The sequence below is a fragment of the Sciurus vulgaris genome, assembly GCF_902686455.1.
Source record: "Sciurus vulgaris genome assembly, chromosome: 19".
Classification (NCBI taxonomy): domain Eukaryota; kingdom Metazoa; phylum Chordata; class Mammalia; order Rodentia; family Sciuridae; genus Sciurus; species Sciurus vulgaris.
This window is the reverse complement of record NC_136480.1, coordinates 16991284-17016812: the sequence shown is the minus strand read 5'-3', so window position 1 is coordinate 17016812 and position 25529 is coordinate 16991284. Positions and strand designations below refer to the sequence as shown.

The 25529-nt window shown below is 41.2% G+C and overlaps 1 protein-coding gene across 4 annotated transcripts in view; it reads left to right on the top strand.

Moving 5' to 3' along the window:
- Positions 1-25529, top strand: part of LOC306650300 (contactin-6) — a 299252-nt gene that overhangs the window by 255357 nt on the left and 18366 nt on the right. For all 4 annotated transcript variants that reach the window (XM_079122186.1, XM_079122184.1, XM_079122185.1 and 1 more), the window contains 5 exons: positions 18415-18590; positions 18942-19059; positions 19677-19835; positions 19991-20140; positions 23667-23737. In XM_079122186.1, the coding sequence (XP_078978312.1) occupies positions 18415-18590; positions 18942-19059; positions 19677-19835; positions 19991-20140; positions 23667-23737 (674 nt within the window). The remainder of the gene's footprint in view (positions 1-18414; positions 18591-18941; positions 19060-19676; positions 19836-19990; positions 20141-23666; positions 23738-25529) is intronic.

The window sequence follows — 25529 nt, the reverse complement described above, 5'->3', positions numbered from 1 at the left end:
GGAGGTGGGTCCCTGGGACGTGCCCTGGCAGAGTGCATCCTCCTGCGGCCCCGCCTCCCGGTCCCTCTCTCTGCTGCTCTGTTGCTGTGAGCTGACCCTTTTCTCCTCCACCACATTGATCTCCCTCATCACAGACTCGGAGTTGGAGAACTGGTCGACCAGAGACTGGAACTCTGAAACCATGAGCCCAAACAAACTTCTCCTCCTCTACGTTGTCCTGGTCAGGTACTTTGTTCACAGCCGTGAAAAGTTGATTTAGCAATATGTTTATCTGTTTTTGAGATATTTATAAAGTACACCTCAATCCCCATGTACACTCCTCTCTCTGCAGGAGGAAAATAATCACTTAGTTTAAAATAACCGGACTTAACTTTCTATCTCCTGCTGGTGTTCTTCTCGAGGGCTCTTGAAGTTTAACATGCCACTTGATGTTTCCGGTCACTTTAATTAGTCTCACTCTTCTGCTGCAGCATTGTTAATCTTCTTACAAACTTTTTATTGTGTTTATTAAGTTTTGGTTTTGTTTTGTTTTGTTTTGTTTTGTCCTTTCTTCCCTTTCTGAACAGAAACATAAAGAGGGCAGAGATTTTTGTCTGTTCTAATCAATGATGAGCCACAATTCCTAGAACATCGTTAGGGGCCACAATGTCCAGTACGTATTGATTTATTGATTGAAAGGTCACCATCTTACACCACTGAGTTCAAAAGGATAATTTCCTTCCTGACATCTTTGTCTAAAATGGGACAGTTTTCAATTTTTCAGAATTTAAGCTTCTAAAAATACTTGGCAAGAAAGAAAAAAAAAAAAAAAAAAGAGATCATCTCAGGAAAATAACAAGTTTTAAATGCTTTCACTTTTCCAATTTTAAGGTTTGTAGTTGTGCATTTCTAATGCATGTGGAGTTCCCAGCTCTGCTGAAAAATCTGAAGCTACCTTAAAATTCTAAAGACTTTGTAAAGAGAATTCACTGATGTTCTATTGAGAACAGCATCAGAAGGGGATTTGCACATGCAAAAGAAAGGCCATTTAATATAATTGATTTCAATATGAATGATTAGCAAGGTGTTGTCACTCGTTATATCTAATCATAGATTCAGGGTTATATTTTATCCACATGTCATTATAAGGAATTTGGGGATTCTGTTTCTTTGTCATTGACAAGCACCACCCTACAGAATACAAACATATAAACTTAATTATACAAATAGTGGAATAACTTCATTAGCACACTTTGTATCTATAATATGAATAAAAACATATTTAGAGCCAGGCGTGGTGGTGCATTCCTGTAATCCTAGTAGCTTTGGGATGCTGAGGCAGGAGGAGGGCAAGTTCAAAGCCAGCCTCAGCACCTCCATGAGACCCTACTCTAAATAAAATATAAAAAGAGGGCTGGGGATGTGGCTCAGTGGTTAAGAGTCCCTGGGTTCAATCCCTGCTACCAAAAACAAACAAACAAAACTTTTAGAAAAACATGTTTAGAAACTTTGCTTTTTTGTCGGTCCGTGAAGTGTAACCTGTTTTGAATTCTGGGACTGGCATCTTGCACAATCTCTTACTTAGACTACTGTCTCTAATGTCCTTTCATGCAGGAATGCTGCACCCATTGGTGCCAAAGGATTATTATTTTATAACCTCCTCATCGGAAGCTTTTGTCTTAGAAGGAGTCGTAACACCATGCATGGATTTAACCATTTTTTAAAAAAACTATTAAATGCATAGCCAACTGGTTTTTAAGATGGCTTAATATTTGTGTATGTGTATGTGTTTGTGTTTTTTCTCATTTAAGATGCTCATCAGATTATCATTTCAGAGTCAAATATAATTTGTTTTCTCAATCCAAAATCAGTGTCAAGTGACCTCAAAGATAACAGGGTGGTAAGGAGCAAATGAGAAATTTCAGTACAGCTGATAAAACGCTCCTCTCCTCTTTGGATTTACTTATCAGCCTCAGTCATGCAAGAAATGTTGTTGTTAGATAACATGTAAAAAGATAATGGTTACAAGAGTAAGATATTTTCCGGCTTAGTTTTTAGCTGATATGGCTTATCTGCGTTAAGAGGATTCTGAAGCTGTCCGCACTGTATGCCGGAAATTTCTATTTCACTAATGCAGCAGGATCAGGCAATTTTCCTTTCAAACATCTCGAGTGCAATTAGCTGCTGCCTTGCCAGCTCCTTGCAAGATGCCCAGTGTAATTTGAGGACATGTCCCATAGGCACAGACAGGGACTCGGGAGGAAAGAGAGTTTAAGGGCTTTTATTTTGGAGGACTTAGATTAAAATTGCCTTGTGTACATACACCAAGAGGTATAAGAAAATCACATAAAAGGGGGAATTATTCGATCTGGCATTTGGAAAATTATTAAAAAGCAGAGTAGCAGCAGGCTATAAAAATGATCTTGTTTGCAGGCAACATTTGTTTTGGTTTTCCCACTCGAGAAGTTGTAGATGTTCAATTATAGGCCTCATTGCTTCAGCATTATTTTCAACCGAAATGTCGGAACTCGGAAAAGCATATCTAATGTGCAAATTAAGTTTATTGCTGCTCATTTAGTTGTTTATTCTTTGTGATAGAAGTCTTTATTATACCAGCCTCCAGAAAGGGCCTCTCTGTTTTCCCAGTGCAAAGAGAGTGCTCCCTGATGTGGGTTTACCTTTGCTAAGAGAAAAACCCAAGGCAGGTAGATAATTTAAAGCTCTGTGGCTTCAGAAGGCAGTTTCCAGGCCTAGAGGTGTCTGGTCCAGCCCAATGGAGGAGACCAGACGTACAATTCCATGCAAACAAGACTGTTGGCATACATCTGTCATATCAGAGTGCTAGAAAACACCCGAAAAAGTCTGCCCTGCGCACTAATATCTCCCGGAAAGTGTACAATGCCACGCTAATGATTGCCTACAAAGAATAATTTAAAGCATGTTAATAAAAAAAGATTTTGATTTATAAGTTACTAAGGGTGAAAATTATATTTAAGATGAGAAAATGCATAATGAATTATTATTCTGGGCAGAGTGAAATTTTCTTTCTCATGCCAATAATGAAAAGAGGGCAGAGTGAATGCTGGAGACTCCAACACCAAATTTTAAGTTAAAAAATGTGGGAAAAGGCTACTGAAGATGCAGTCCCTGAAGCAAGCCCGTCCTCTTCCCTCTGTCCTGCACACACAGAGTTTGGCCCACAGTGTTTGAAAACTGGAGAATGGGTTCTTTGGATGGAATCTCCAAGTATCTGAAGCAACAGGTTTTTTTTATTTTTCTTGCATGGACATGCTGTAGCATACAGGGAAAAGCCATATTAATGGATTTTAGATTTTTGCATCTTTGCTACTGTTCAAGATTTTCTTAACTATGAAAATTAAGGCTATTATGGTTTAGAGTTAATTGTGTCATTTTTTTATTTTTTATTCTTCATAATAAAGAGTAGAGGGTGTCTACCTCGTGGAGACAGGAGCTCAGATCCATAAGACATCATGTCCTAAATGCTTAAATGCACAGGCTTTGGGATTGTAACAAATGGCCCTTTACTAACTAGGAAGGATTTTGAAGGTTTTGTTTTGTTTTGTTTTCTGTGCTGGGGAGGGAATCCAGGGGCCTTTAACCACTGAGCCACATTCTCAGACTTTTGTGCATTTTATTTAGAGACAGGGTCTCTCTGAGTTACTTAGGGCCTCACTAAGTTGCTGATGCTGGCTTCGAATTCATGATCCTCCTGTCTCAGCGTTCTAGGCTGCCAGAATTACAGGCCTGTGCCAGCATGCCCAGCTTGAAGGGGTTATTCTCACTCTTCCTGGTTTTATAATCTCTGTAATCATCATTCCGTACCATTTCTTTTCTTTTTTTTTTTTTTTTTGGTACTGGGGATTGAAGCCAGGGGGTCTTAACCATTGAACCACACTCCCCAGTCATTTCTATTTGTTATTTTGAGACAGGACCTCTCTAAGTTGCTAAGGCTGGCTTTGAACTTGCAATCCTCCTGACCCAGCCTCCTGATCACAGGTGTGTGCCACTGTGCCTGGCTCACTTCTGAGGTTTTTGTTTGTTTGTTTGTGTTGGTTTAGTCTGAATAGAGTGTGTCATGAAGATATTAATGACCCTCAGAGGCTCACTACATTTTCTCTCTGTAGATCCTGAGAAAGCCATTAGCAAACATTTCTAAGGACCAAAGAGGAGTGGGGGCCAAATGGTGGAGAGAGGAGAAACAAATAATGATAGGAACTGAATTCAGCTTCTCTATTTTTTGTTGCTGGGGATTGAACCCAGGGCCTATGGGCACTGCTGGGCAAGCACCCTACCAGCTGAGCTCTATTCTTACCCCCCAGCTTCTCCTTTTTTGGCTTTTATTTTAACTTGTCTCATTGTGACATTAAAAATGTTCAAAAGAAATCACCCTCTTTCCACCGAGTCTTACAGCCAGGCAAGATTAAACTAGGAATTCCGGATTCCTAATTCCATCTTCCTCTAAAAAAACTACTATAATTTGTGACGGCCAAGCATAAAGTGAGGGTTGGAAAACCGTCAAGGGAACATTATCTATTTATAAAAATATAAATAAGATGCCGTAAATATGTACTCATTGCCTATGAAGGACTAACAGCTTTGAAACTGAGTAATTGGTGTATCTAATTCAATAAGCAGAAGCTGCAGGGCCAGCTCTTCCTGAATAGATGGCAGGCCCTGTCTTGATTATTTGTTAATAAAGAGGATCGGGGTTTATATCTTGCGTTATTACTTTCCAGGAAAATATTCAGTGTAACCTGGCCTGCTTAGACAGCATTCTTGCATGATAGGCGGACTCAAATGTTGAACAATTGCTTTCTTCACGGAGTTCTTCATTTGTTTCTTTTACTCTGGGGTGGATGGCCGCCTTTTAATATTTACTTTAATTTGAATATTGAAGTGGAAGATAAATGGGTAACGGTGGCGGCAGGTAACCTGGAATATATTGTCCGTGATTACTTTGTGCACTGAAATTAAATTCTCTTTTGCCTGTGGTGGACTGTCATCTCCGTGGCTGCATGTAGATTTTAATCTCCATCAACACGTGACTCAGCAGATCATCACACACAGGGCCGAGAGCACATTAAACATTCTGGTCATATGCATTTTATGTCTGAAGCAGAAAAGTATATTAAATAAAGATTATAACTCCTGCGTTTCCAGTTTGCTAGAGGTAGAGACAGACTCCATCACACTGATTTCCTCGTTTGTTTTTCTCAGTCCACATTTTATTGTGCATATTAGCTTTGGTTTTCCCGTGTTGGCTTTTCTGTTTGGTTTGCTTAGTTTTCTGTGAACTTGACAATAATTCATCTCCTAAGTCAGTCTCTGTTTTCTCCCTATAGTATCAATTTGCCCTTTGCTGTTAGCCCTCTATTCCTTTAAAAAATAAAAAGTAAATTAAAAAAGGCTTTTCTTCTTTTAAAAATATTCCCTGATTTTGGAAGTTTAAATCTTCCAACAGGTTTTATAAAAGGAATTCAAGAGAAATGCTTTTCATGTTGTGTTGGAAAAAGTCTTGATTCTCTGCTTGCGTGGGATTGATGGTTTAGTAGGACATAGAATTCCAGAACAGTCTCTCTCTCTCTCTCTCTCTCTCTCTCTCTCTCTCTCTCTCTCTCTCTCTCTCTCTCTCTCTCTCTTCCCCATATTCCACAAAGTCAGGGCCACGTGTCACGGTTTGTCGATTCCCAGTAATTACACGGGGCATCAGACAGGCTTTGTCACCTAGAAATTCTTACACTCTGGTCCTAGATTATCTTCTTGCGTCACTTAATATTTTACTTTATTCGGTTTTCTGAAAACCCTTTTATGTAAATGTTCCATTTTCCTGAAGTGTTACTCTGGTTTGAATCCATTTATGTAAATGTATATAATATACACGGATGTGTGTGCCCATGTATATATGTACATGTACCACACACATGTGTGTATATATATGTATGTATGTATGTGTATGCACACACACACACACACACACACACACACGTGGAGACTTGTGACAGAGAATGGGAGATCTTGACTGAGGTTGGGGGTCTCTGATGATCTCATGGCTGTGGCCACCTGGTTCCTGGGAACGTTGTTAGGCAAGCGCATAGGATGCCTAGCTCGTTTGCTAACGCCCTGCCTGAGGAGGCTCTGCGGAAGAGTCTTACCAGCTTTGACCTGGATCTCAGGCCCGTAGCTCCTGAGGATAGAGGAATTCTCCTGTTAGGCAATCACAGGGATCACCAGCTCTGCTGCTCCTGGGCCTTCCCCCTTCACAGTAACTTCAAACAGTGGACCTTCCTGAGAGCCTTCCAGAACTCCTAAAACGTTGCACATGGCAACTGTGGATTGCAGCTGTGGAAAAACTGCATAGATGTTTCTAAGCTTCTGTAACTCTCTGAGCACAAAGAGTAACGCTTGCGTGGTCTTTAACCTGATAACCAGACATATATAAATAAAGATGGCTGGCGTGACTCTTTAGATCTGCTTCTCCAACAGAGAGCAGACTCCACCTCATGGTAGCTTTATCTGCAAAATCTATGCGTATGAATCCTTATTTTTCTAATCCTCCATCGCCCCTCGCCAGAACCTCAGGGTTGGCCTTACAGGATGCAGCACATATGTGTATGTGTGGGTGTGTGTATATGTTTTTGCTTTTTTCTTTCCTGACCTTGTGGGTTCCAAACTTCTAGATTTCCTCGACTTTATCTTCCAGATCACTTATTGAATTTTTGCTCTCCCAGGTTTTAAAATTTTTCTAAGTGTCCTTTGGCTTTACGACTGGTTCTTCATGTAACATCTTGCTCTTTCTCTCTCTCTCTCTCTCTCTCTCTCTCTTTCTCTCTCTCTCTCTCTCTCTCTCTCGCTGAAAATATTGCTTATGGAATTTTTTTGCTAGTTTATTTTCCCTGAATGATTTCTATGTCCCCAGACTGCATCCTGTCTTTGTTTCATTCCCTATCCTTTATTAAGAATTATACAGAGGGACCTTGTGAATTTTAGTTGTGGACTCATAGCTAAGCAGAGGGCACTACAAGTCTTAAGAAGGCTCTAATCAAGTTTTGGGACTTACTGATTTATTGCATGTCACACTAAGATGATTTGGCTGGGCTCTTTCCTCAGGAAACTCCTAAGGTAACCATGTGGAGATATTTTCTCTTAGGCTCATTGGTTACTAAGATAACAGTCCTCCATTTTCTGCTTGGAGAACAAAGGCCCGGCCTCAAATGTTCTTGGAACTGAATGGAGTAGCAAGGCCTGGGTCTCAGTGGCTCCCATATAAAGGTCTTCATGTCCTTGTTTGCAGGTATGATTTCCCCACCCTCAGTTGTTTTTGGTTACTAACCATTCAGACACCCTGTTTCTTATCCTGCTTCAGTCAGCTTTCTGTTACTGTAACAAAATACCTGAGATCATTAACTTATAAAGACAAAAGGTATATTTTGTCTCACAGTTTTAGACCCTCCAGACCATGGCTGGGCAGACCTATCAGAACTGTGCTAGGGATGTCAGGTGGGAAACATGTGATGGAGCCAGCTTCTCACCTTGTAGCCAGGAAGCAAAGAGGAGGAAAAGCACAGGGTTGAGGTCCTGCCATCCCCTTCAAGAATTACCCTGCAAACCTCTCACAGACCCCAACCCTTAAAGTCACCACCACCTCAGAGTGGTCCCGCGCTGGAGACCGAGCCTTTAACACAGCAAGATTTGGGGACACGTATCCAACCTTGGCATATCCTTTCAGGAATATCGGTTGCCCATCTCCTGATGATGTCAAAGAACATTCTAGAGATCAAAACTCTCTATTCCTAAATCCCCAAGGAGTGACTGACACAAGAAAGAGTTTTCTCCTTACATAGGGCCAAACCCGTTGCAAAGTCAGTTTAATGTCATTGAAATTCATTTAGTGCCTCAAATTTGGACTCCTCATTTTGTCTGTTTTGGTGAATTTATGTCTAGGAATTTATGTCTATTTTGTCACCATTTAGTATATAAAGCGTTGCAAGTAAATGCTGTAATCAATGACGTTCTTCAAAATAGCGCACAGCCTGCTTTTTATGTTGGTATTGTTTTCTCTGCTAATATTTAGAAAGTCAAATGTTAGTTCTTTCTTAAACTTCATTAGGAGGCCTAGAAAGCAGAGTTTGGGAGATGCTGGATCATGGACTCAGTCCTCACTCGTGTACTGGATCTGATTCCCTCACTCAGCAATACCACCTGACTACTTCTTTTCTCAGTACTGACATCTCCCCCAAAGGACGACCAAGTCAAGACGCTTTCACAAAGCCAGTCTGCTGAAGCTGGGTGTGGGGGTGCTCGCCTGTCATCCCAGCTGCTCAGGAGGCTGAGGCAGGAGGATCTTGAGCGCAAAGCCAGCCTCAACAACAGCAAGGCGCTAAGCAACTCAGTGAGACCCTGTCTCTAAATAAAATACAAACTAGGGCTGGAGATGTGGCTCAGTGGTTGCGTGGCCCTGAGTTTAATCCCCAGTACCAAAAATAAAAAGCAGAGTCTGAATCACAAAATAAAATGTATGTATTTAAGATGTGCAAAATACACACACACACACACACACACACACACACACACACACACACACAGTATACGGAGACACACAGTGAAATGATTCCTACAGCCAAAGAAATTACATTAACATCTTCATCTCCTCACGTAGTTTCTCCTCTGTGTGTTTTGTGGAATGAATACCTGAATTTGAATCTTTTGGCGAATTCCCAATACCGTCACCCAGAATGTTCTATCTCTAGACCTATTCGTGTTCCGTAACCGTAACTTGCCCTTTGACCCTTGCCTCCCATTCCCCCACCTCCCTATTCTTGGGAATCAGCCAATTACTGTCTATTTCTGTAGACATTTTTTTTTTTTAATTTCACATCTAAGTCAGTCCATGCATCATTTTTTTTTAAGTCCGTCTTATTTTACGTCGTTTTCATCTGGGTTTATCTATTTTGTCCCAAAGAATGGAACCTCCTTTTTGAAGGCTGAATAATATTCCATGGTGTATATATCACATATTTAATTCATCCATTCATGAATGATGGACACCTAGGTAGCTTCTACATCTTGGCTATTGTGAACACAGCTACAGGGAATGTGGGAGAGGTAATCTTCTACACACTGACTTCACTTCTTTTGAGTATATACCTACAACCAGGATTGCTGGATCATACGGAAATTCTATTTTTTATTCCTAAACCACCATATTGTTTTCCATAATGATGATACCAGTTAATATTCCCACCAACAGTGTACAAGGGTTCCCTTTTCTCCACAGCCTTGCCAACACTTATCTCTTGTCTTTTTGATAATAGCCATCCTGACAGGTGTGAGGTTTGGATTTACAACCCCCTAGTGATTGGTAATGCTCAGTGTTGGGGTCACCGTTTTGTTCTGTATGTGCAGTGCTGGGGATGGAACCCAGGGCTTCTTGCATGCCAGGCGAGTGCTAGGACACTCAGCCACATCCCCAGCCCTTAACTGGTGATGTCGATCATCTTTACATAGACCTCTTGGTCATCCTCTTTCAAAATCTGTAGTGAAACAAATGCTACCTCAGTTCTTAGATTTAGAGGGAATACCATCCTGACGTAAAGCATAGAGATAGAGAAATAAATAGCCATGGAAGAGGTTGACATATCACTGTGCTAACGTGTACTGCAATCGGAGATTCTCAGGAGCGAGGCAGAGGACCAGAATTCTAAAGTACTTATTTACCGCCCTCACCAGTTAGTGAGAGAAAATATCAGAGAATTTTGTCCCCTGTTTGAAGTGCTATTTATATCCTAGTTTACTTGTTATTGGTCTCTCAGTAACATTCCCAATGATGTCATAGATTAACAGAGGCAGACCCCACGTTTGTAAAGGAGAGGGGTCTGGTTCTTGGTCACGCACATCTGTCCATCCTTTGAGAGCAGTGGACGACTTCTAACAGTTGCCATTTTGGAAATGGATGCTAAAAGATGATGATTCACAGACGAAGATTTCAGTCGAGTTGAAGGTTACAGAAGGAAAACCAAAAACCAAAGTGATGAGAAGAACATTATTTTGTACCTGGTCAGATGAGATCAGATGTGCTTTCAATTGCTATTTCCTAGCTTCCAAAAATGCACTTTGGAGTTGTGCGATATAAAGTTCCCTTGGCCACTAACAGGAGCGATTCCGTTTGTGTTTAAGGAAATCGTGCTAAAAACGATTCTGACATAAGTTTTGATGTGATTAGTTTTCATGTCTGGTGGAGTGATCATAATTAAAGGTACATTCTGGAAACATCATCAGTGATTACGACAGTGTGAATTTGAATAAAGCTATTCATCAAAGGCATCATATATTCTATTAAACATTTCCCTATAGTACTCAAAAATAGGAGGGCTTTATCAAGCTATGATAATATGACTTGTCATTGAAAATGGCAAATGTTAAAATTCTGTGGTTTTTGGATCTCTTTATCATTTGCTGCTGCTTTTTTTTTTTTTTTTTTCTTTTTTTTTTTCTTTTCCTGAGACAGGTCTCGCTGTGGTCCCCAGGAGGCTGACCTTAAATCATGATCCTCCTACCTCGGCCTCCTGAGTAGTTGGAGTTAGAGGCCTGCACCACCGTGTGTGGCTAATGACCTCTTTATGAATGTCATTTATGTTTACAGTTATCTTCAAACAGTGGTCGGTCCTCATCACTGTAGAAGCTGAGGAGAAAATACTCCTCCGTGTTCTGCAGATAAATATTCATTCCATCCGTCATTTCATTACTCTTTTATTATTAATGAAAATTTAAAAACACACACAAAGGCAAAGAATGTAAGACAAGGATCTCTCATTACTCGCCAGCCCCTGTTGATAACAAAGAACTCATATCTAATGTCTGTATTAGATATAACTCATCACTAACCTCTTATCTAATCTGTAACCTTACCTCCTTCCCCCACACCTATCCCATTTGCAAGACAATCCTGTATTTCAGAAAGTATTTTTCAAAGATTAGGTGATCTGGATATAAGAAAAGCAGTTTTATTATTTTAAAAATCTATCAATTACTCCTAAAGTATTTAAAGTTTAAATTTCCATGTGCTTCATAAATATGAATATATATGCGTGTATGTGTATGTTTGTGTGTGTATATAAAATAGTCTCACATACGTGTGTAAGTACCTTTATATCATCCTCTTCAACCATGAAAGCCACATTTCTGAACCTTGATTCTTAGAAACTCTTCCATCCCAAGGTGTATTCAGAGGTGTTCTATGAACTGGGTGTGGTGGTGAAATATCAGCCAATCCCAAGTCTGAGGCAGGAGGATTGCAAGTTCTAGGCCAGCCTAGGTCTCTTAATGAGATACTAACTCAAAATAAAAATAAAAAGTAATGGAGCTATAACTCAGTGACAGAGTGCTTGTCTAGCATACATAAGACCCTGGATTCTATCCCCATTACCTGGAAACAAAAAAAGTCTTATATGGATTAAAAATATTCCATATTCTACCAGGTGCAAGAAACCTAGAATTGAGATATTTCTTTAATCCTGGGGTTCTTAGGGTTTTCTATATGCTAAAACATTCTATGAAACTTTAAAAAAAGGTGACTATGCAGAAGTCCAACTTTAACTCCAACTTTATTTTTGAAACATCACAAACCAGGAATGTTGTCCTGGCTATGAACTTTTTGCAGGCCCCATGGTTTTCGAGACTTTCTGACAATATATTTCATTAGAGCTTGTATTCCCTTCCAGAAAAATTTCAGGTTCACATTTCAAAACTTAATGGGATATTTCTCAAAACATACTCTTTGGAGTAACTACATCAAATCAGCTGGAGAAGCCTGTTAAAGTCCATATGCTGGCTGTCTCCCTGCAGGTCAGTGGAATCTGCAGTTCTGGTTGGAGCCAAGGAATTTGCATTTTAAATAACTTCTACAGGCAATTCTTAGGCACACTGGAATTTTCAGACCACTGGACCCAATTTTTTACCTAAGGAATATAAAATGGCATGAAAGGAAAAGGAGGAAGTACCCCCTCATTTTCTTTGGAGAGAAACAGTCTTTAGGACTCTGAGCATTTCACAAGTGAGAGAGTTCTGCAGAGCTGATTTCGCTTCTGCTTCATTTGCGGTGACTCGGGCCCTCACCATCCCACTTATCCATAAACATGAAGAAGTGTTTCGGGGTTAATGAGCCTCAAGTTCTTTCCCAGGGTCCACTGGAATAATCCACTCCTGGGGAAAGAGAAGGGATGTATGCACAGCCACATGCCCCACTCTGTGGTCTGAGTGGTTTGAAGACATCTCTCAGTTGCTGGGGAGTCCTGAGAATTTAAGGTGTCTGCCCCAGGTGAGTTCCTGGGTAGAGCAAAGTCCTTGCTCTTTCCGTGAAGGAGCCTCCAAGACACAGTATGTCTTTGCAGCTCAAGCACCACTCTCCCCGTCTCCAAAACTGTGGCTGAGTCCCTGTGGGCATTTCCTTCCAGTTCTGAGCTGGGGCTGTGCAGGGCTGCAGAAGTGAACTTTGCAGATGGGCCAGCAGGGACTACACCTCCACAGCCCTGGGGCAGGTCTACCTGGGGTTTGGGAAGAGGAACAGCCATAAAGAACATCCTCGGGCAAGCACTGCTTGACCAGCCAAAGATGCCCACGGAGGAACGTCGCTCAAATAACCACACATTCCTTTCCTGTGCGTCACATCCGACTGCCCAGAACTAGTTTTTTGCAGGTATTTTCCATTTTCCACAGCGCAGATCCTGGGTGGTCATTATTCCACCGGTCTGCTTCTTATTTCTAATACTCCTCGTATCTTAGGAAAGAGACGACATATCTTTGTGAAAAAAAAAAAATGTAATTGACAAATAATTGTATATGTTTACAAAGTACAATGTGATATTTTGATAACACGTTTTCATTGTGGAATGATTAAAGCTAATTAACATATCCATCACATAGCATACTTATTATTGTTTTGTAATGAAAACATCGAAAATCTACTCATTTAGCAATTTTGAAATATACCCCACATTACTATGAACTGTTGTCGCCCTGCTGTGCCATAGATGTCTAAAACTTATTCCTCCTGTCTAACTGAAACCTTCTACTCCGTGAGCAAAGTCTGCCCATTCCCCACCCCTCCCGCCCTCCAACCTTTACCTCCCCGGGTTCTCTTTGGTTTCTTCTTCTATGTCAGAGAATATTTCTTTTTTGTACCAGGGATTGAACCCAGGGGCGCCCAAACACTGAGCCACACCCCCAACCCTTTTTATTATTTTTCTTTTGAGGCAGAGTCTCCCTAAGTGATTTAGAGCCTCACTAACTTGCTAAGGCTGGCATTGAACTTGTGATCCTCCTGCCTCAGCCTCCCCAGCTGCTGGGATTCCAGGTGTGAGTCGCTGTGCCTGGCAAGAGACTCTTTCTTATCACACCATCCAGAGCTGATGAATGGGTAACCCACTCTTCCAGGGGCCCTTGCTCAGGAATGCCCCAGGCTTATTTTAAGAATCTGCTGTTGCTGCCTTGAAATTCTTAGTCATTTTTGTCTGTGAGCCTGCTTTGAAGTAGTTCAGTGGGACACACATGAAGGGGTGTCAGTGTGAGCGCGGGGTTACAGCTGGGCAGCAGCAACCCATGCAGACCCCAACTCCAGCCAGGACTGAGGACCCCCAGGCGGCGTGCATGCATCGTGGGCACACTTTTCAGGAGTGCGCATGTGTGGAAGGTGCAGTCCATGCTCTGCAGCGAGGAAGGCATAAGCTCATCAGAACCTGAGCCCAGACGGGTGGAGGTGATGGGGCAGCAGGGACAGGAGTGTATGTCAGCAAAGGCTGCCGGGAAGAAGGGACCCAGTCCATCAGCTCCAGTGTCCAGGGTGAGAGGAGGCCAGCCTGTCCCAGCCCGAGCTGACCCTGTGGCATTGGCAAAAAGGTTGACACTCGGTCTGAGAACCAGGACACCAACTGTCGAGGTCAAGCAATACACTTAGTAAATTATCACAAACTATTTCTTTCTGCTGGGATATGGACATTAGAATAAAAAGCATATTTCAGAGTTATTCAAATTCTTTAAAGAGTTCGAAACCTGTGGTTTAGAACATTTCTGCAACATTGCAAAGCTAATATCCACAGGCTTAGGAATAAAAATTTAATTGGAAGATGATTCCGTTTAAGGACAAAACCCTATTTTTATATGCAGCTCCAGGGGAACCAGTTATTAATGAGTTTTTCCTTATAATTGAAGATACCACAATGGAATGAATAACAGGCATTGTGAATTATACCCAAATCATGAAGTCATTTGCAGTTTCTTATACAAACTCCCCAAGTTACAGAGCATGCCATAAAAAAATTAAAGTTTTTTTTTATATATATGGACATCAAAAATCAAATTCAGACTTACACAAAATGGATTTTACAGTGTCAAAGGGTTAACTCTCTTTTAGAAAATTTGTTCCAAGGTAGGTGTGGTAGCTCATGCCTGAAATCCCAGCAACTTGGGATGGTGAGGTAGAAGTATCACAAGTTCAAAGCCAGCCTCAGCAACTTAATCCCTAAGCAATTTATCCAGACCCTGTCTCAAAATAGAAAATAAAGGAACCGAGAATGTGGCTCAGTGGTTAAGTGCCCCCTGGGTTCAATCCCTGGTACCCCACCTCAAAAAAATATTGGTTCCATGAGAACAATCAGCTCTAGATATTCTAAAAATATATATTTTAAAGTAATTATTTCGGAAACTTATATTAACAACTGGGTGTGGTGGCACAAGACTGTAATCCCAGCAACCCAGGAGGCTGAACTAGGAGACTCTCAAGTTTGAGGCCAGCCTCAGCAAGTACGAGGCCCTAAGCAACTTAACAAAACCCAGACTCAGAATTAAAAAATAAAGAGGGCTGTGGATGTGGCTCAGTGGTTAAGCACCCGTTTTCAATCTCCAGTATCAAAAGAAAAAATTTTAAAAAGCAATTTATATTAATATTGCAGTCTAAAAGAAACTCTCAGCGGTTCCCAAAATGTATATTGGCAGAAAGATCCTTTGCAAAATAAAAACTTATCAGAAAGTATTTATGACCTTACGTTTGCCAGGAGTCACTTACCCTTTTATCAACTAAAAACAAAGTTGCTGCTCCCTGTAGTCTGAATCTCCCCAGTGCAATGGCTGTCCACCATGCTTCTTCCCCACCCAGATCCCCACCTGCCCAGGGAATATCTCCCCTCTTTCTAACCATTACCTTCCCCTAGCTAATTCCTCCTTGCCTTTCCTTCTCAGTTAAAATAACTCTTTCCCAGTGATTAAGAATTAACTATTTCCCAATGATGGAGAATTACAAGCTAAGTTTTGAATAGAATCACTTTTTCCTACTGTGTGGTGCTGGCCACAGTCAGAACTTTCTACACATGGACAGGATGTGATTAAAGCCAACCTCTCTCCCTGACCGAAGTCCCTGTGAAGGAAGATACCATCTCATTTTTATTTCTTTCTGTCTTTTTGCATTTCCTTTACCTTTGTGTCACCAATATTTAGCAGAAGACAGGACTTGAGGTGCCTTCTTAATACATAGTAGCTATCAATGAACTAAGAAGTGAAAATGGACCCATTATAAATTATAATGCCAGAGTGTCTTATTCTTGAATTTTTTGTCATTATTATCTTATAATAATGCACTTATATCCATGCACTATGGATAAAAGGCATACTTTGTCTAATGTTGCCACTGGGTATTATCATAGTTGGAAGGAATATCTCTCATTTTTAATATTTGACAATTATATTACTATCTGATCAAAAATGTTTAATCACATCTCATTAGGCAAAATATTCTCCAATAAGTGTAAATAAGATATTAGTTATTTTTGATAAAGGCCTTGAAAGAGGGGAAATTTTTCCTTGGTCCTCAAAAATTTTCTTGAAATGTTAGGTCTCGTTTACCCTGATTTGGGGGGAGAGATGTGGAGGAGGCTTGGAATTGAGAATGAACATAGTACACGTCTCGAAACCCCTCCCTAGAGATGATTAGAAGAAAAAGGTACATGAATCTAATAATCTATAAATGAACTAAGGGAAAATAACTAAAAGAAGGGAAGCTGTTTCTTAGAAATGAAAACTCGAAGACATATCAAATTCACATTGAGAACTTTCTGCATTATGTTCTGAAATAGAATATATGCTTTACTTTCCCATGACTCGTTTGTCAATATATTCCTTAAAACCCAAAATTATTATGTTCTGCTTTCCACTTGTAACTCTTTACTAAGAACACTACTGAAATTTTTAAGCATTTGAATACTAATGTGACACTCTATTGTAAAATATGGTGGTGCACTGTCTTTGTTTTCTGTTGCTATAACTAAAGAACTGAGGCTGGGTATTTTATAAAGAAAGAAAGGCTGTTTCTTACAGTTCTGGAGATAGGGAAGTACAAGGTCAAAGAACAGAATGTGGGGAGGGTCTTCTTGCAGGTGGATACTCTATAGAGTCCAGAAGTTGCATAGGGCATCACATGGTGAGAGGAGCACACTGAGACATGTAACATAAAAAGCCATATAAACATGTAAGTAGATTGTCAGTGCTGGTTTGGTGTCTTGAGCAGAATGAAAAAGTCAGAAGGGATTGAAACTCTGATTCCATCACTTAAAGGTTCTAACCATTTAGTGTGCCTCTAGAGAAAGAATTCTCTACAGCCGCCATTTTGGAACTTCTTCATGTATAACATTTTCCCATGACAATTGGCCTTACACCTTCATTCTTTCATGTAGATCCCATAAAGCATATTTAATGGGGGTAAAATGACTCACTTCAAAATCAAGATGTATATCCAGGTCTTCCTTAGGGATGGATACTCCGCTGCCATTTTAGTTCATTCTTAATGTTCTCTGATTGCAGCTATTTTTTTCTCATAAAAACATAGCCAAGAATTATCATTGTTTTTGTCAGCTTTTCATTGTTGTGACCAAAAACCTGAAAGGAACAATGTAGAGAAGGAAAGACTCATTTTGGCCCAGAAGCCTCAGTCCATAGAAGGTGGACTCTGTTGCTCTGGGTCCTAGGTGGGGCAGAACATCATGGCGGAAGGTCACGGCAGAGGAAAGCTGCTCAGGACATGGCAACCAGAAGGACAGAGCTCTGCTCACCAGGGACGAAACATAAACCCCAAAGACATTCCCTCAGTGACACACATCCTCTAGCCACACCCAACCTACCTACAGTTACCCCCGAGTTCATCGGTATCAGTGGGTTAAACCATCAGTGATTACCTCTCTCATAGTCTCATCATCTTACCTCTGAAATGTTCTTTCATTGTCTCCCACATAAATTTTGGGGGGACACCTCATATCTAAACCATAGCAATTATCATTGTGGGGTTTTTTCTTCTTTTTTTAAATGTTTATGCGTTCTTTCTAGTTATAAGTGACCACAGACTCTTTTGACATATTATGCATACATGGGATTGTATGTGGTGTGGAGTTACACTGGCCGGGAATTCCTGTATGAACGGAGGAAAGTCATGCCTGATTCATCCCACTGTCTTTCCTATGCCTGCCCTTCTCCCTTCCATTCCTTCCCCTTTGTCTGCTCTGTTCTTCCCTCCCCCTCCTCCCTTATTGAGAGACAGCATCTGCCTATCAGAGGGAACATTCAGCCTTCGGCTTTGTGGGATTGGTTTATTTCATTGTGAGTTTCTTTTGATCAAAAAAAAAAAAAAAAAATACAGGACTCTTTAGGGCCAGAACCCTCTCAGAAGTGTCCTTGGACATGTTTGTCAGTAACGTGCCACTTACGACGTGTGTGACGCGGTTGACATTGAGACTGCTCTCTCTAGTGGGAAAGTTTCTATGATGGGTGCAAAATTCCAATATTCCAAAGGCCAGATTAAAGAAGGCAAATCTTTTTTTCATTTGCATGTTTCGTTTAAAGAGAAAATTATTATCAGAAGCATGTCAGAATCAATACGTTGCTTTCCTACTTTTAAATAAAAGCATGTGATTATAAAACTACATGAGTTCTGGTGGGTATAACCTTAGGGACACAGTTCCTTCGGGTTGGAAGGTCACAGACTCTGATTCAGAATTCTAGCCACTCTGTGAATTGCAATGTTACGTGATGACTGAAATTTTAGAAGAAAAATTTAAAAGACTCTATACAGGTGGAATGCTGGCTTTTGAAGGTCTGTGGTTTCTGTAAACTCTTTCCGTATGAGTTACGAATAAAATGGTGTCTTTAATTAGAAGTCATAAGCTACATAAATACAGAATATTCTAAAAAAATAATACTGAACGTGGTCAAACTTTAGGTCGCCTGAAATTCAAAAATGCGTGTGTCTTGCGGGACCCCGTGACACTTGCCTGCAATTACAGCAGCTTTGGAGGCTGAGGCAGGAGGATCACAAGTTCAAAGCCAGCCTCAGCAACTTAGCATTTGATTGGCTTTTCTTGATTTTTTTTTTTTTCTCAACAGAGAGGACGGTCATTACTGTCCCCCCTTCCACAATGGATGTCACAGTTGGCGAGAGTATCGTCCTGCCCTGCCAGGTGTCCCATGACCCCTCTATGGACGTTGTATTTGTGTGGTCTTTCAATGGCGACGTCATAGACTTAAAGAAAGGAGTGACCCATTTTGAGCGGATCGGAGGAGTGAGTATCTGCAGTCACTAAGTGCTTAATAAGAGGAACCCAAACCCTCCCACGTATCCTGTCTCTCATAATCCTTCTCCCCATATTATCTGCCTGGATAATCGCTGTGTATCAGGCTACATCTGCTTTTGTTTTGTTGTATTTTGTTTTATGTGTCTCATAGACATACTTGTTTTCTAGATGCAATTATAATAAAGGGGATAATAAAAAGGCATCAAAGATAGAAACTCCAATAATCCTAATGTCTTCAAATTTCAGAACAGTCTTATATTTAATATTTATCCAGCTCTATAAAAACACAAGACCTGCTGTGCGTGATTATGCCCTCCATTTTTCTCTTTCTGTCTGCAGGAATCCGTTGGGGATTTGATGATACGGAACATCCAGTTGAGTCATTCGGGAAAATACCTGTGCACGGTACAGACGACCCTGGAACGTCTATCTGCCGTGGCTGACGTCATTGTTCGAGGTAAGCCTACACCGGAGGGAAATGGTCACACTCCTTTCTCACGAGCACAGATGTGGACATCGCATGGTCAATCTTCGAAGCACCACATCATGACGAAATAGTGAGACACAGTCTTGTAGACTTTTTCTTTTCTAAATTCCAAGACTCCGGGGTACTCTGGGTATGGACAATACATTGATCGACTTTTGTCTGTTTTTGGTGAATGATTAACCTTGACCAAGGGTGTGATCCCTACCATCTTAGACTTGCCTTCTGTATAAGAAACCATTCTCTGAGCAGAGCAAAGTCCACCTGCGTCTGAACTTATCCATTCTAGTTGACTTTCCTTGCATTCCTCTTTAAGAATTTAAGAGAGCTGTTCAGTTTTTGCTTTCCATCAGATGGTATACAATCTCCCTGTGTCTAGCATTTTCTAATTTCCAAAGAGAACATTTCCACATTAATGCTTTACTATGTAAGCTGAATTCACAGGCTAATAGGACGTAACCTCTAATTATGTGCTACTCACGCACATTATGGCCCATATTTTATTTTCTAAGCATAAGCAGTAGAAACAGACCCTCCTTGATGCATTTAGAAAATCTCCAGTGTGGTCATGATAAGATGTCTTTCTCAAGGTCCTCCAGGTCCCCCAGAGGATGTAAGAGTGGAACACGTTTCCAGTACCACCTTCCAGCTGAGCTGGAGACCAGGCCCGGATAATAACAGTCCCATTCAAATATTTACTATTCAGACGCGGACCCCTTTTTCTGTGGGTTGGCAAGCAGTTGCTACAGGTACGTGGCACAGGTATTTCTGGCTTCCAACGAGAAAAGCACTTCTCGATTTGTTAACTGTGATTTTACAGTTTTTTCAATTTAATAATAATTTCTCACAATCCTTTGTTTTTGACTAGTGCCAATCCGTGGTCTTAAGTGTCCTTTCTTTGTAGTCCCCGAAATTCTCAATGGCCAGACATACAATGCGACCGTGGTTGGCCTGAGTCCTTGGGTGGAATATGAATTTCGGGTGGTTGCTGGGAACAGCATTGGAATCGGAGAACCCAGTAAACCATCGGAATTGCTAAGAACGAAAGCATCAGGTAAGGAATCAAAGTTTCTGAAAAGAGTGGAAAATTCCTGACAGTTCTGATAGGGGAAAAAATTAAGTGTTATTTTTATGGGTCTTGTAGTACGTACTGAGCCCGTGACTCTCATTTTTAGTTTTTTATCTGTACCAGGCAAGGTGTTCATCCTTGAATATTGGGTCACATGAAAGATGGTCACCCTTTAGCAGGAAAATCAGAATAAGAGTTTCTCAGAAGCCCCCTGTGCATCTTATCTATTTTCTAGCCAAAATCCAGTAGAGAAGCAGATTGGTGGATGCAAATGACTTACTGCTTCTTTCATTAAGATGTTGTAGCCAAGAATTAATCGAGTCTCTGGCACAGGCTGCTATACGTTTTCAGCTCTTTCTCAACTCTGGTCCACTTGCAGCTACATTGAACCAGAGGATAAATTCCTCCCCATGCAAATGAGGTGGGTCCTCAGCTGATTTAACAGGAGCTCTAATTGAGCACCAGCTGGATCACTGGACAGCAGAACACAAATGGAACCAGCCTTGAAATCAGGTCTTCTTTAGCTTTTGTTTTTTTCAATGAATCCTCTTTGTTCCGCTCAAACTTCTGTGTCCAGGTGACAGCAGATCAGCTTGTTCTGTGTAGTTCATAAAGTTGACGCCCTTACTCTGTCATATAAATGAAGGATCACTTTGTTGTAGCTGGCTTAGGTGAACACACACCAGCTAATTCCAGAAGGCATGCGCAATTATCAGATGTCAGTAACTCAATTTTAAAACTGAAGATAGCATTGTGTGTGTGTGTGTGTGTGTGTGTGTGTGTGTGTGTGTGTGTTTTGCCAGGGATCAAACCGAGCGCCTCACACGTGCTAGGCAAGCACTTGATCAACTGAGCTCCCTCCCCAGGTCTAGCATCCTATTTCCATCAGAGGATTGGCTCTAGAAAAAAATATAGTCCACAGCAATAGCATCTAACTAAATCCTGTAGCAAGTGAAGAGCTGAGAAGACGTTCCTCCATTTCACAGCGCAGGAAATGAAGGACCAGGGTGTTAGCTGTTTTTTTTTTTTTTTTTTTTTTTATAGGTTCAGTATTTGAATGAACAAATGTGAACCCAGCATTATTCCAAATAACAGTGAGCCTCAACTCAGAGGTTAGCCAGAGAAAGGGTATAAATATAGAAATTTCCAGGCCTGCCTTCAGAATCTCTAGCTGTGGACCATGACTCCGGATATCAGCTCTGGTTTCTGGTGGTTGCTTACAGCTGTTTTTTTTTTTTTTATTTTTATTTTTATTCTGGTAGCTTTGGCAAGGTCGACCCACACTGAGGAGTTTTTAGGGTAAAGTTTGTGCTGACAGTGAACCTGTCCTTCCCAGTGAGCTGTGCTAGTCATACGGATCCCCCCAAGTTTATAAGTCAGACTGAAGTCTCCCCAGCCCTGCCTCCCACTCTCTCAACACACCAACCTCTTCTCCCTACAGTTTCAGCCTTAATTATACTTAATTTGAAAACTGAATAAAGAATGCAACTTCAGGTTTCTCAGAAGTCTGAAAACTTTGTAGAGAGTGACCCCAAGTCTGTTTTCCAACCATTTTCTGTACACAACTCAACTCTGCAAAGACCATGAAATAATGTCCCTGTAACCTGCCAAGAACTGTACACCCAGAAACCATGCAGAATATACATCGATTCATGGATATTTTGACCAAAGGTATTAGAAGACTTAGAAAATTAGGTCTAGGTTCAGGAGATTGTTGTTTTCCTAATATTATTGTCAGTGCATTGGAGCTGTACAGAATCATGGGGTTCATTTCCATACATCTATACATGCATATTAGCATAGTTTGCTCCAATCAGTCCCAAGTAATTTTCCTTTCGCTCCCTTTTCCACCCTCCTCCTGATCCCTTCTCGGACTCAGTTAATCTTCCTTCTATCAGTTAATTTATTTAATTTATTTATTTATCATTTATTTATTTATTTATTTATTTATTTATTATTTATTTTGTGGTGCTGGGGATTGAACTCAGGGCCTTGTGCTTGCGAGGCAAGCACTCTACCAACTGAGCTATCTCCCCAGCCCACTTAATTTATTTTTAGTGGGTACACTATAGTCATAAAATTGGAACAAATTGCGATCTGTTTACACATGCACATAGCATCGCTGGGCCACCTTCATCCCCAGGTCTTCTTGCTGTTCCCCTGTCCCTCTTTTTCTTTAATGAGAATTATGAGATTCCACGTCCACTGTACTGATTTCCCATTTTAAGCAAGATCCCCTTTTTTGATTCTTTTTTTTTTTTTTCTTACTTCTGCAGATGAGAGAAAACATTTGTAGGTCCAAGTGATCTTTTTAATAAAATTATAAGGAGACAAAATCCAGGGTAAATTTGAATATGAAAATGTATGTCGGACAGGTGGCTGTTCTGAAAAAGAACAGATTAGTGTCTGGCTATGTTGTGCACAGAGTTCAGCAGGTGTATGAAAGGCGAGTAAATAAAACACTGGATCTTCTTAGATGGTCTGTGCATGGGGGGGGAGTTTCCATGAGCAGAGAGGCCTGGTGTATTTTAACCCCCGCCGGCCCTACGCAGATTCTTCTAGCCTCACCCCTCCATGTTGGTCAAAATGGCCAGACGTAGCTTCACAGAGTTCATGCCCAGCATAACCTGCAGATTTGAAAGCAAACCCAGCAGCTTTACCATTATCAAAGGTATGGGATACCTTTGTCATTTTGTCAAGAAAAAATAGTGCCTTTTTACCAGTTCCACAGGTATAAAGCCTCATCTGATCCCGCACTGCCTTACACAGACACCATAGCAATTGTCAATTTTGCAATGTGCCTTGAACTATTATTTATTACACTCGTCCTGGGAAGGGTATAGCTGAAGGGCACTTTTTTGTGTGATTCATCAGAATTATTGGTTTCTGAGTATTCCACAGGGCTACCGGGACTCTTCCTACAGTCACCTTCTTTACAAGAGAAATCTCTACTTTAAGAGCGACATGTCCCTCCTGTTCTTTCCTGAGCATCGTGAGATTCAAACACAGGAGTCTAAAATGAAAACCAATCATTTACTATTTTTAAGAATTTTATTTTAAGTGTTACGATATCCTGATGGCTGATAAGGAGGGGAGAAAAATATTTCAGTTTGTTTATTGACAAAAATAATGAATTAATATACTGCCTCCGGTAACTTGTTTACAGCACAACTATATAATTAGGTACTAAATCAGCGGTATCTCTGATACCATCTGAATGGAACATCATTTTGCCAATTAGGAGATGATGCATAATAATGTCAAATGCGCGATGTTACTCGATTTTTAATTAATTTTGGAGCCAGGGCGCTCATGTATCAAGCACAACTGTGTCCTCTCTCTTAGAAACTTGGATATGTGTAAACATAATTTATGTTCATTAAAAATGCAAGACTCTCTCTCACAGTGTGCCAGGTTGGGATTTGGAAAGGTGAGATCCAAAACCGAGATTCTGCCTGATGAAGATGGGCTTTAATAATTGCCACCCCACATTTCTCTTGATTGCCTTCAGTCCCCGTGGTAGCACCGGTAAGCGTCAGCGGAGGCGGAGGAAGTCGATCCGAACTCGTCATTACGTGGGAGGTAATTTTCTGTCCAACTAAGTTATTTTGAAGGAAAAAGATTTAGCCAGCCAGGAAGAACACTGAAAAACCGAAAGATTTATTGGATCACTGTTGGGAATAGATGAAAATACAGGGTATAAAAATACATCCTTCCGATGATGGATTATTTAGGGGTGGTATTAGGAAATTTACTTGTACTAAGTACAGGAGTATGACTGAACTCAGCATCATTTTCTCCCAAATAGAAGAAAAACAACTTCAGTGTCTATGGAGCCTTCCTTGGTGGGTAGCATTTCCTTTATGACCCGCCGGGGCCCTGTTCTGGTTGAACTGTATTATTAGAGCTGTTTTATTGTGTCTGAGGTGCACTCAGTAGCCTTCCAGCAGACAACAGTTGTTACCCTGACATGGATCTTTACAGCCTGTGGACCTGTTCGTCCTGGGGTCTAGATGAAAATACAGGCACATGCAATAAGTCCTCCGGTGGTGTGTTTAATGTTATCCTCTCCACTTGACTTTTACCGAGTGCAAATTGGGTTCTGGTCTCTTAGACTTGAGACTTTGAGCCATCCTGAAGTTTCTCATGCCCAGCGCCTGACGACCCTCTTGGCCTAGAATGCTGTCCCACGAGAGAGAAAATACAGCCAGTTCTTCATCTTCTCTCGGTTTCCTTCACCTTTTCTCTTTCCTCATGGTTTTACTCAGCTTTTTCCTGTGACCAAAAGACTGAGCAAGAACAGTGAGGGAAGGAAAGGCTTATTTGGGGCTCTCAGTTTCAAAGGCCTCCACTCCACACATGGCTGACTCCATGGCTCTGGGCCCAAGTGAGGCAGAACATCATGGCGGAAGGCTGTGGCAGATTAGAGCTGCTCAGGTCATGGCCACAAGGAAGCAGAAAGAGCTCGGCTCACCAAGCACAAAATAAAAACCCTAAAGCCGCACCCCCAGTGACTTACCTCCTCCTGACTAGTCACCACGAGTTAATCCATAGCATGGGATTAGTCTGCTGATGAGGTCAGTCATTTCATCAGGAAGCTTCCCTGTGTTGTCTCACACATGAGCTTTTCCGGGACACCTGGTATCTAAACCATGAGTCCCCTTCCCTGTGCTACCCCTGGATTCTCCTGGTTCTAGAAGTTTGGGGTGGGAGGAAAGGAGAGGGCTAGAACACATGCTGGTTGCCGACCCCTTTGTGAGTTGACTTTGACATACATAAGACATAGTGAAAGACCAGATGCTGCGATTTACCGGGCAGTTGGTGTGTGACGTGTTTGAGGTGGGGCCTTGTTCCCTTGGAGCGCTCCCACGGAGGACCTCCAGTCTTGATTTCTCGGCACAGATCCAACTGGTTGATGATGAGTGGCCTCGGTTTCTCCATTCTGGTGGTTTGTGCTTAGCATCTTGATGCTGTAGGTGATCTTTGGGGATAGAGTCCCTTCCAAGGCTGCTCCTAGGTGGTCCCTGTTGACAGCTCCACATATATTCTGTTTTTTTAAGAAATAGATTTCATGTTTTTTTTTTTATTTTTATTGTAAACAAATGGGATACATCTTGTTTTTCTGTTTGTACATGAAGTAGAGGCATACCATTTGTGTAATCATACATTTACCTAGGGTAATAGTTCTTGATTCATTCTGTTATTTTTTTTCTTTCCCCCCACCCCTCCCACCTCTCTTTTCCCTCTATACAGTCCTCCTTCCTCCATTCTTGCCCCCCTCCCACCCACCATTATGTGTCATCATCCGCTTATCAGCAAGATCATTCATCCTTTGGTTTTTTGAGATTGGCTTATCTCACTTAGCATGATATCC